At 43.6% G+C, this 12,963-nt stretch overlaps 1 protein-coding gene across 5 annotated transcripts in view; it reads right to left on the bottom strand.

The window, feature by feature from the left end:
• The window catches only part of LOC144823977 (uncharacterized), a 136,526-nt gene that overhangs the window by 90,980 nt on the left and 32,583 nt on the right, over positions 1-12,963 (bottom strand). For all 5 annotated transcript variants that reach the window (XM_078682958.1, XM_078682972.1, XM_078682966.1 and 2 more), the window contains exon 4: positions 8,501-8,626. In XM_078682958.1, the coding sequence (XP_078539084.1) occupies positions 8,501-8,626 (126 nt within the window). The remainder of the gene's footprint in view (positions 1-8,500; positions 8,627-12,963) is intronic.

The following is a 12,963-nucleotide window of genomic DNA, read 5'->3' as shown; positions in this document are numbered from 1 at the left end:
ACTCATTTCTTATCCAGTATTAAGGTATCTTTCATAGATTCACACGCTTGAATCAGAATAAATAGCAGTAATGAGCACATTTCGTCATATACATAATCCATACATAACTGAATAGTCAACAACTATTTCTTGAGAATGAAATACAAAAACATGCATGCAAATAATTGAATTATGCATATAATTACAAAATAGCCAAACATAGATTCCAATATTGGCATAATCAATAGAAAAGAACAGAGAAATGTGCATTTGAAAGGTTGGTGGGATGGAAGGAAGGCTTACCTTATTGAAATAGATGTCTGAGCACTGCCTGTCCCACCGCAGCATCCTTCATCAATTCGGAATCCAAGCAATATGCTTGGTGAATGTATACAGCGTTTTCCAGGTTGCTGCCCAACAAATGTCTGAGAGGGGCACACCAGCAAACAACACCATAGGCATAGATATAGCCCTAGTGGAATGGGCACAAACTCTTGATTGTAGAGGTTGACCAGGTTGACCAGCTTGCTGGCGATGGAAGAGAATAGCACTAGAGATCCATCTAGGTATGCTCTGTTTTGTTAAGGGAAACCCTTTTCTGGGTAAGCTGTAAGCTACAAAAAGCTGAATAGACTTGCGGAAGGATTTTGTTCTGTCTAGATAAAACTTAAGGCAACACTACAAGTCCAAAGAATGTAAGGCTCGTTCAGCTGCCGTTTGTAGATTTGGAAAGAAGGATTTTAAAACAATTGGTTCATTAAGATTAAAGTTCGAAGGGACTTTTAAGTATAAATATTGGGTTGGTACGAAGGACCACTCTATCGTTTTTAAATTGAATTAATGGTTCTTGTATCGTGAAAGCTTGGAGTTTGCTAAATCTACTTGCAGATGCAAGGGCTAAAAGAAGAGCATTTTTCCAAGAAAGGAATTTTAAGTCAGCTCTATGTATTGGCTCAAACGGGTGCTTCATAAGTTGAGCAAGTACCATGTTGAGTTGCCACGTTAGAGGTGGAGAATTTGCAGGAGGAAAAGACCTTTAAGAAATTGTTTTATCAGTCTTTTTGACCCCAAAGAAGACCCTTTGGAAGATCTTCGAAAATCGGAAATTGCAGGCAAGTGAACTTTGATCGCAGTATGAGCCAGACCTGAATTTGCTAGGTGGAGGAGATATGGCAAGACTTCCTCCGGAGATGATTTGAGGGGATGCACCTTAGCAGATCCAGACACAGAACCTTTTCTGTTTTAAAGAATAAGTTCTGTTGGTACTGTCTGCTCTAGCACGAAACAAAATCTCACTGCAGTCTTGAGGAATGTTCAGGTCTCGAAATTCCTGGAACTCAAGAGTCAAGCCGATAATCTGAGAGAGCCTGGATCCGGGTGCTGAACTTGTCCCTGGTTCATCGTTAGAAGAGAGGGAAACGGCTCCAGGGGAATCGGTGGCTGTAAGGACAGGAAATGAAGCTCCGGGAAACAATGTTGGCGAGTCCACGCTGGAGCTATTAGAATTAGCTTGCAAGGTTCTGCCTTCATTTTCTTTAGAACCCTGGGAAGGAGAGGAATTGGTGGAAAAGCGTAGGCAAATTCGACAGACCGAGATATTGAAAAGGTATTCCCCAGAGATCCCTGTCGGGGATGCCAGCTTGTGAAGCGTTGGCATTAGGCGTTGCTGCTTGAGGCTGCTTGAGGCTGGTTCACCCCATTGCAAGAAGATTTTGTTCAGGTTACTTTTGTTCAACACCCACTCGTGGCAGGTTGTCCTTAATCTGCTTAGTGAATGCGCTATTATATTTTCTTTTCCTGGTACGTACTCCGCTCTCAACAAGATCCTGTGCTGAATTGCCCAGTTCTAAATTCGTTGAGATTCTTGTGAAAGGGAAAGAAACCAAGTTCCTCCCTATTTGTTTAGATAGTGCATTGTCGGTCCTGACAAGCACTAGTGAGTTTTGTAACCTGGGTAAGAACGCCCAAGAGATTTATGTGTAGATTCCGCGGAGAAGGTGGCCACTTGCCACTGATTTGAAGTTTGTCTAGGAAGGCTCCTCAACTTTCCAGAGAAGCGAGAGGAGAGGTTTGTGGAAGGAAAGGTAAGGTAAGCCTTTAGACAGATGGTGAGGATGAGTCCACCAAGTTAGAGAGGCTGTCAGTGGTGGACTCACTTGGATTATGTCGTTGATGGTTCAATTTACTGAAGAGGACGCATGTGTAGACGGCAATGTGGAATCAGAAGTGTGCAAGAGGACATCATGCCTAGCAGAGATTTGTACAGGCGCACCAAAAGAGACTTTCTTCTTTGTACGAGGTTTGCTAGAGTCAGGAGATTTCGTTGTCTTTCCTCCATTGGATAGGCCCTCTTCAGGACCGTATCTAGGATAGCTCCCAGGAATGTTAGACTTCGAGAAGGCTGTAGGACTGATTTCTCTGGGTTTAGTGTGAGACCCAACTTGCTGAATAGCTGCAAACAGGCTTTGGAAGACTTCTTTGCAGGATTGCGAGAACGTGCTTTGATGAGCCAGTCGTTGAAATATGGGAAAACTTGGTGGTGATGCTATCTGAGATATGCAGCTACTGGAGCTAGGCACTTTGTAAAAATGCATGGGGCCGATTTGAGCATGAAAGGTAAAACTCAGAATTGATAATGCCTGCCGGCTACAGCAAACCTCAGACATTTTTTGTGCCTCTTGTGACTTGGTATATGGACATAGGCGTCTTGGAGGTCCAAGGATACCAAGTAGTCACCTCCATTGAGAAGCTGCAAGACTTCCTGAATGGTGACCATGAGAAATGACTGTTTCTTGAGGAATTTGTTTAAATGTTGTAAATCTAAAATTGTCCTCCACTTGTTTTTCTTTTTGCGCACTAAAAAGAAGCGGGAATAGAAGCCTTATCCTCTCTGAGGAAAAGGGACACACTCTATTGCTCCTTTTCGATCATTGAGGTTATTTCCAACTGTAACAGGCGCAAATGTCTGTGATTCAGAAGTGTAGGAGGTGTTGGTGGAGGTGGCTGTATAAATTCTAGGGAGTGGCCAAACTGAATTAGTTGTAGGACCCAGCGGTCTATTGTAGTTTGTTTCCAATTTTCGAAATAGTGGGATATTTTGCCTCCTACTTTGGGGGGCAGTGAAGAAGTTGATGCCTTGCAGAATCTTTTTGTCGTCCAGCTTTCCCTCGAAAGGAAGATTTATTATAGGCAGTCGCAGGCTGTTGTCTCTGGGCGAACTCCGTCCTGTATAGCTGGCTAGAGGAAGTATAGGAAGGGTACCTATTCTGCTGGTAGCCTCCCCATGTATGATGGCTGGCTTTTACCCCGTGCACCGCAAAAAGGGGCTCTTTTAGACTGGAGGGTGCCCAAAGCAGTGGCTGGATCAGTGTCTTTTTTAATCCCCTGAAGGGCTTCCTCAATATGCTTCCCGAATAGCCCTTGTCCATCGTAGGGCATATCTAGTGCACCTCAGGCCTGAATGTTGTAGCCTTTAGCCATCATTGGTGCCTTAGAACCGCAGCCCCAGCTAGCTGATGGAAGCAATATCTATTGCACAGTCAATAATCTCTGAAGCGAAGCGTTCGCCCTCCAGCAAAACTTTCCTTGCCTCCTCTTTGATGTCTTGAGGAAGATCGTTGAGGTAAGGAGCGTTGTCTGACCATATCTGCCTGTTGTAGTGCCCAAATGGCGCTAAGGAATTGGACGCTCTGACTGTCAAAGCCGACATAGTGGAAAAACGTTCCGATATTATCCAGCGTCCTTATCTGGGGGTGCTGAAAGTGGAGCCAAAGGGTTCTTTGACCTGCATTGTGCCACCTGGGCAATCATGAAATCTGGTCTGGGGTGACCTGCGAGACAGGCAGGAGGGTCGTCAGGGGCTTTGACTTATTGTCGAGTCTTGGTAAGACTGGAGGAACTGTGGCTGGGTTTCTCATTATTCTAATGCCCTGAACCCAAATGTAGTCAATAATGGGCATTGACCTGACCCACTTTTTCAAAGGTTCATTAAAATCGTAAAGGAAACAGTCTTGTGGGTGAGAAGGCATTGGTAGCTCGAAACGTCTGGCTGCTCTTTCCAAGAGATTATGAAATCCTCCAATATCTTCTAGGAGGAGAGTCTACTTGAGGCGGAGATGGTGACGCTGGTGGAGGAATAATATAATCGTCCCATTCGTCTGGTAGTGATGGTGTGTCCTGGATTTCCCCTTCCTCTTGGTGGTCTTCCTCATCCCCATCCGAAGATGGAAGGAAATGTACTGGCACTTGGGGTATTGGAAGGGGTGGAGGATGAACTTGCACCACAGGAGGCAGAGCGCTGGTGCAGGAGACGGTGCGGACGTAGGGAACCTCTTTTTGTAGTCCGACAGCATAAATTGTAGGTCCGTTATCAGAGCAGAAGGATGACAAACCATCTCTGACTGTTGTTGAGGATGTTGTTGTTCAGGATAGTACATTTGTTCCTCATAGAGCTGTCCGTCATCAGAGTCTTCTTGATATTTGAAATTTAACTCTGATGGGCTTTGTGCCGCCCCAAACATGCTGTCTACGTCTGAGCCATCTTCATCATCTAAAAGATGAGTTGGTAATAAGGCTTGGACCCTACTGGGAGATGTTAGTGAGGGTGTCAATCTGTCTTTCTGAAATTTCTGATGTAAAAATTATTTTATTGCTTTAGTTTTTGGTGTCGTCGACGAGGTGGTAGTCGGTCCGCATACCGTCGTTGAGGAACTGTTGATGGGCATTGCTGTCAAAGTCCCAGTAATCGGTGTAGATGACAAAACTGTCGTAGACAATGGAACTTTCGCTGTCAAGGCCGTCAACGATGTAGTAGGAGAAATTATCGACAAGAGGACCGCCAATGGTAGACTCGTTGACACTGGCAACACCGTCGACGAAGTACTTGGCGTCATCTTTGTCGACGGACTGGTCGTCGTTGAAGACTGCCTGATTATTTTAATCGTCAACGACAAAGGTGCTTGACTCGTCGATGTAGACGTCGACGAAATAGACGCTGACGAGCCTGAGACTGTGGCGACAGTTGTCGTCGACAAAGTCACTCCGTCAACAGTAAGTGGAGGTCTTTTCTTCGTCGTCGGTACCACCGTCTATGAGCTGGCCATCGACGGGGCTGAAGAAGGCTTGTTAAAAGTATGCTTCACCTTCACTTGTTGAGTAGAGGGGTCTGAAGCAAATCTCTGAAGGGATTTTCTGGCAGAAGTTAAATCTTGAAGAGAAAGAGACGCCCTGGAAGGCAGATCTTGCTTTTTAGTAACCTCTGAAGAATGTATGTGCGTCTTCTTTGGAGGTTGCTGCGAGGAATGACCTGGCGATGCATACGGAGGTCTTTTCTGAGGCGTCTTTGAGGAGGATCTTGAGGAACCATCCCTCAGAAGATACAGGGTCCTCCCTGTTGTTAAGCCTCTGCAGCCAAATTAACAGTCTACCCTCACGTCCTTCAAAGTCTTTGAAGAGAAAGTGCGACATACCTTGCAATCCTTTGGCTTGTGATCAGGAAAAAGGCAGGAAAGGCGGTTTTCATGAGGGTCATCAATGGAAGCCTTTTCTTTCTGCAGGTATCACAGGGCCTAAAAAGGCATTTTTTAGGTGTGTCTGACATGAAGTAATTTGAGAACTTCACTCAGACAAAGGTAATTAAAGATGAAAAATACCTTGAATCCAAGCACAATCTATAGACATGGGAAATTTGAAGATAGGATGAGAAAACCTGAGCAGAGCTTAGTGGAGACTCCCTTAGCACAACGTGCGGTAGAAAATCTGACTCAGGTATATTACTAAATATAAGACCTTAGGACTGTTACCTTCTATGTCTAATGTGACATAACCATTATAAATGTACCGGGGACTCCCATCTCGACGACGGGGAATGATTCAAGCATGTGAATCTATGAAAGATACCCTAATACTGGATAATTTAATAGAGTCAAGTGGAATGGAACTAGTTTCTACAAGTCTGACCCTTCATCCAGCTACCAAAGTGGCAAGTGGGCAAAAGTAAAAGCTCAATAATGCTCTAGACATTTACAAGAAATTTAATGGCTATGTTTTTTCTTAGACGCATGCTATTTTGTTTTAGACTTAGAGGGTCACTGGTATTTTTGATGAATTGATTTATTACATTTATTTTTGCTCTTTTTTTGGGTGGGTGTCACCATCTATCAAGTTTTGTTTGCTTCCCTCACGCCACTCCTCTTTGACTAGATCAGTATGTCCGCCCACAGTTTATCCCACTGCGAGACACCAGTACAATCAGCCATATGGTGCAATTGATGCCTCACAGGACTGTTCTGTGCACCGCTAGGAGTAGGAGTGCTGTTAACTGCAGCAGAAGTGGCGTCAGAGATCTCCACCACTAATACCCAGGGACTGCACAGTCCTGAAGGTCCTCCCTGTTTTCAGTATGCATGCTGAAATGTATTTCTCTTTTTGGTTTATACTCGGCTTTGAACATCAACTTAATTATAGTAGAACACTTCCCATTTATACACATAATTGGATTTTAGACTTTTTCTTTTTTGAACTGGGCAGTGGTTCTATTGGCATTTGTGCTTGTGCCTTGAACCTGAAAACATCTACACAAGCAGTGGTTGCACGAGACAACCTTAGGCACTACCCATAAGGTTCAATCATAAAAGCAACAAGTTAAAAAACACAGGAAGAAGTGCTTGGCACCTGTGGAGTGGTGTGGCTCACTGGTTAGAGGCGGCAGACCCGGAAGCAGAGGACGGCCCGGGACCAGAGTTCAATTCCCGACGTGGCAAGGTCGTGGACCAGGGTCAGCGGACTCGATAATTCGCGCCTCGGTGCCTACTCTAACCAGGGATCACACTCGGCAACTCTGGGCATTAGCTTGCCTCATCTCCACAACGGCCCCCCACATACGCCGGGGATGCCTGGTTTCACCTTGGAGATACCCAGTAGGGACCATCTCACAGGGAAAGCCAGGACGGGTTCCCCAGCGGTCTATAGCGCAGATATACTCCTTAGGGAGCCGATTCTAGCGCGTTAGAAACCCACAATTGAATTGTGTTAGTACTGATTGGCTCTGGCCAAAGACTGTCTCATGGATCTCAGGAAGACCTTCATGCTACTTTTAAATGTGCTTTTAGATCACCCTCCCCTTTACACAAAGATTATAAAGCTTTTTTTTACACTTGTACCTCATCTTATTTTTAAAAAGTGTCAACCGTGTGTGCAAATGGCAGGTCGGATCGTGACTCAGAAACAGGAACTATGAGGATTTCACAATGGCTGAGTGGCAGCCCTCTTTCCCTCAAGACACCCCACCCTACAAGCACAAACATATGAGTTCATTAAACTGAGAACATTGAATAGTATAGGTACCAAAATGATTGCAAAGGGCCAATAAATAGAGGAGCACACTGAAAGAAATGTAACGAGTCCTTAAATCCACAGACAGCAAGCAAAAGGACATGCCAACACATCAAAGATGTACTTATTTGTTTTTAAAGAAACTGATGCAAGATATTGCCTTAAAGCACAGTAGAAGGTTCTGATAAATAGCAAAACAAGAATGTAAACAAAAAAGGAGATGAAGGAGACAAGACAGATATAGGAAAGAGAGTAACTATGATTATGAAAATGGCAGCTGACCAACTGTAGAGATCACCAACACCGTGGGTCTACACTGATGTTCTGCAACATAGCATGTACAGCTCTTTTCAAAGAGATGCATTAATCGCTGTATATGTTCATGCCCAAAAGAGGGATGGATGGCACATGCATGCTTACGAAAGGGAAGAGAGTCTCAGCACAAAACGATGTTGTGAGGAAGTGGGAGCTATGATGGGAGGGGAAAAAAGGAGAAGTGAGGAGCAGACACCCACAGTCATACATGCATCAAACCTGCCCCCTCTGCCTGGCTCCCCTTCCTCCCTCACCCCTCACTATCTGGCTTTAGGATTGGCCACAAGCCATTCTTCCCCTCCTTTAATGCACAGAGTACATGCAATATCACTGCCTCCGTCCAACACAGGTAAAAGAGGCCCATTGCCTTCTCTGCCTTACAATACCGGAGTGTGGATGATGAATCTGAGTACAATGATAATAGTCTTTATGGAGTGCTGATTACTAGTCTGAATCATTTCTTATCTGATATTCCTTGCCGAAAGCTCTTCAGTTCGACATATAGAGTAGAGCCTGTATGTGATTTTACGGTGTGCATTCAACATAGGTACTGGCTTCTCTGATCTAATTTATGCCTGGATAAAGCAGACTGCAATTATGATATAGACCTTTACATGGTGTTTCTAATCCTTGCTGTAGAACTGTACTAATCTGTACATTTTTCATGGTTTGATTGTGACAGACTTATTGCACCCAAAGGTTAGTAGAAAGAGCAGTGGGAGAGCTAATAAAGTTAGAGACAGAAGATAGGTATATAGCACATTGGAAAAAAGATAGATGGAAGCAATTTAGTGTAAGAACATTGAGATTTCAGCCTGGCTCTTGGATTGGTGACCGACTCATCAAAAGATATTCTGTAAACTTCTCTACTTACGGGAGGAAGGATATTGAGTGTCTGGGCTATGAACCCCTGGATCCTGCCCTCTTTGGTCCTTTGGCTCCTCTATGTGGTTAATCCGCAGAAAACCCTCAGAACTGATATCTTCATTGCCTGTTTTTGCTGCAGATACAGTGATAAATACACCATGCGTTAGAATTTGAAAATGAGAGTCGAACCGAAAAAAGATAGGTGTATGCTATGGTAACCCATTGGATCGTCTGAAACTAAACTAGCCTAGTATTATCAAGAACTAATTTCTGTCTATGAAGTCAATTAGTTTATCAATACTGGATTTAAGCAGCACTTGTACAATGTAATGCCCAACGCCAGTCAAGCTAAATCCTGCTTCTCAACCTAAACAGTCCACCAATTCCTAAATAATAATAAAAATAAGCAGGAAGCCAAAAGAGGGATCTAAAGGAATTCTTTACTAGTATTTTTTCAGTGACGTACATAACCAGGAACACCTCGCGGCATGTTATAGATTTAAGTTAAATATCCCTCGCGTGAAGAAAACTGCCGTCAACACAGAATACAGTAGCTAAAATACCAACCATATCCCCAGGCGCATAAGTTCAGCGAGGTATTTGGGATGTTACACCCCCATGATAAATGTATTTTTTGATGAATAGTTGGGGACAGGTGCTTTTAGTCGGGTATGGTGAGGTGTCTGTCGGATTTCACCTCGAGTTTTTGTATGTGTACGAACCATCTCTCATCCCTGTTTTGAAAGTCCTAAAAAAGGTTATTTGACAAAATATTGTGTTTCTCTGACTTAGTACTCGTACTAATCAGTATTCCTCTGTCTTTTCACTGCCACTTAAGCCCCTCTCATGAGCCCTGCTTGCGGTATTATGTATTCAAACATTATATGCCAGCATGACGCCCACTACCCCTCCCAAAAATAATTACCAAGCTACGCCCATGCATATCCCTGGCTGATATACCACAATAGGCCCTATATCAGAGACTGAAGGACTTTCATAATTCATTTTAACGCATGAATGAACCAAGTTTATGCTTGCTGAATAGTGATGATTTTAGATTATTTGTTTATTGTTTTGCACACAGTAAAGTCCTCAAAATTACCATCTGCGTCGATTCTATATTTATTGATCGGTGTAATAAATGTATATTCAGAATGTAAGAAGAACATGATGGAGAATGTGGTAGATAATATTATTAATTTAACTTTAGTACAACAGTACTGTGTACAGCTGGATTCAGCTGGCAGATAATGGGCTATACGAGTGTTAAAGCATGTGGCAAATTAACGTAGATATTTTTATCTAGGTCACTTGGATCATAAAGAGAAAAAGTGCCTTATAGAACCCTCTGTTGGTGTACTGGAAGTTAAACCCAGAGTAGAGTAGTTTGACAAAGCTACAGTACTTAATCCTGTGTAATTGGTCACTGGACGTCACTATACAGGTGAACTCTTTATAATACGAATTTAATTAGTGCATAGACACCACATTTGTTAGCTGGAGTTTCATATTTATTTGCTGTCAAGAGATCAACACTTAACTTAATGAATGAACATACTTCCCAGGCTACAGAAAACAGACTGAACTGCCAGGCTATGTTACATGATGATTTATAAATATGGAACCAGTTTTATGATCTTAGGGCCAGATTATGAATTTGGCGGTCCCTGGGACCGCCAAACTCGTGGTTGAGCTGCGGTGGCAGTCGGGGACCGCTGCACCAGCAGTCCGACTGTGTATTACAAGTACGACAGTCGGACAGCCAGAGAACAGCTGCAACCACCATGGATCCGCGATCGCTGGTGATGGCGCTGCGGTCCGAGGCCACAATACGCTTGGTGGTGCTGCTGCGGCACCGCCAAGCATATTATACGTTTCCTCACTGCCCTCCTTTTCATGTTGGTGAGTCCGCCATGAAAAGGGTGGTGGTGAGGAAACTTAGGGTGCCCTACAGGGCCCCCTGGTGGCTCAGTGCACAGGGGTGCATGCAGGGGGGGGGGGCACATGGTGTACCCCCCCTTTCTTTCTGCGCCCATAGTTCCAGCAAGGCCTGCCATGCCGTGCTAGAACGAGCTGTGGCTGTCCTACAGCACTGCCTTTCTAAGGCTCCTCTATGAGCCTTTGAAAGGCAGCACCTTGGGCTAGCCACAGCAGGACTGCACGCCCGGATTACAACTTGTAATCTGTCAGGCGGGCGGCGGTGGACTTTGGCAGTGTGGGAGCAGGGAGTTGGAGTGCCGCACCACTCCCACACCGCCAAACTTGTAATTAAGCCCTTAGAATGTTTTGACATTTTCGTCTGTATTTATTTTGTTATCCTATTAGTATTTAGCCAAATTTAGTTTTTTGTTTGTGAAAAAATTAATTTGCATTTGATATATATATTTCCAATATTATGTAACAGATACATGTATATTTCTGCTTTGATGTCTGTAGTGCTAGCTATATAAAACAAAATAAGACTCACTTAAAAACATTATCATTGTAGTCCCTGACAGAATTGGGGCACCTCACTGAAAAATGCTTAAAAAAACAATGCCATCTCTTGTGGTATAAGGGACCCGGGGTAGTTTGGGTGTCATGTGGCTCCACTCTTCGCCCCCAACAAAAATATTGATGTGGGGTGCCCCAGAAGGGCACAAAGGCAAGATTTTTTAAAATTTAATACGTGTTACCCGGTATGGCGCGGCCCATAGGGCCACTCACAGGGAGCTGCGGGAGCTCTAGGGCTACTCCTGCGGCCCCTAACAAAAAAGAAAAAGATCTGGTTGCCCCAAGTTGGCACCAAAAAAAGAAATACATTTTTTTAATGAATAATAAATATTCATTGCTCCTTGCTAGGAGCACCCCATAAGGCCCCGCTAGGGCTTTTTCAACAAACACATTTTTGGAGGCTGGAGGTGTCTCCAGAAAGGGCAGGGGCACCACCAAGCAATTTTTAAATGGTTCGGGGGGGCTGCAGGGAGTACAACAGCCCCCCCCCCCCTGCTACAATTGAATAAAAAACATTAAGTCTTCTGGGTCATTAAATCCATAACCCCAGGAGAACTTACCATATTTTTTTAAAGCACTAGTAGCTGAAGCTCTATGTTCTTCAGCTCAAATGCACAGCCTCCTTGTGGTTGGTTCCGAGGATGCACTACGTAGCTTGAAAAATGTTTTAAAAATACTAAAGACATGTTGATACTTTTTTGTTTTAAATAAAACTTGATTACTTTTTTATGACAAGTTATATTAAACATTGCACTGAGAGCGTCGATGAAATTATTAGTTCATTATCATTATTTATGATTTTTGACAAAGACAATACGTGTGCATTATGTGTGTTGATATACTGTCCCCTTAATAAAGTTAATAGGTCCACTTTTTATACTTTGGTGTTCTGACCCATTGTCAAAGTCAGTAGGTCTGATTACTTAAAAGGATACCCTTTTTATTCAGCCGTGCACGCCTGCAGGGGCTTGGGGCACCAGCGGCAGTGTTGGGAAATAGTAAGGAGTTTGTGTGCCCACTGTGGCCAACCTCACGCTTTGCATGACCAAAGGCCATGCACAGCGTGGTTTTGCTGTCCATGAGGCATTGGATACAGGCCGTGCACAGCATGGGGCATTACATATGGTTATAAAATATTACTTTAAACAAAAAAAATAGAAATTCACTGTAAACAACAAAGGGTGGGGTGACGTTATAGTTAGACATGGTAATACTATCTTATTATGGTCATAATATCTTACTTTACATTTAAAAAACCTTAGAAATTTCCAAAGAGAAACCAAAGGTTGAAAGAACGTTATAATTTGGTGAAAATGGCAGTTAAAACATACCAATTCGAATAAACGCAACAACTGAAATTCACCTGTTATAATCTCAAGTAAATATAAACTTATGACTGAAACTATAACTCGTATCCCCACTGTGAACTGCTTATGACTTCACATACAAACCAGTTTGGTTTTGAAGTTCCCAACACACTAAAGCTACATCTTATGGTACTTCAAAACGTGCCATATTTCTCTGGCTCAGTTCATAGTCACATTCCAGGCCTTTGTTCCCCTACTGGGCCATACCAATTGCTCTGATCCCCAGTAGAAGAGAACAAGCTTCTCAACACAAAAGGAGAAAAAAATCTGTAATTGTCTCAGTTCCTTGAAAGGGGGTAAGGAGGAAAATCTGCATCTGATAATTATCTTGTCACACTGCTCCTAGAATGGGATATCCTAAGCCAATTCAAACAAAGGAGGGTGCCCAGACCTCTGAAGCCAACACAGGAGGGGCTCATCTTTAAAGTTTAGGTGGGATGGGATGTGGCAGCTAGGGTTAGAGTCGAAGCCCTCAGCGGACCTCTTTACAGTGAAACTTTGACATTGCCATGTTAGATTGTCCCAGAATGCTGTGCGGGATGATTGGGACAGGGGTGGAGGAATGATCTGGCATCCTAGGATTGGCTAGAGTTTCCTGCCATCTAGAACC

Source organism: Lissotriton helveticus, chromosome 1_1 (assembly GCF_964261635.1).
Source record: "Lissotriton helveticus chromosome 1_1, aLisHel1.1, whole genome shotgun sequence".
Lineage (NCBI taxonomy): Eukaryota > Metazoa > Chordata > Amphibia > Caudata > Salamandridae > Lissotriton > Lissotriton helveticus.
Note: the sequence above shows the minus strand (reverse complement) of the source record. Positions and strands in the feature narration are given on the sequence as shown.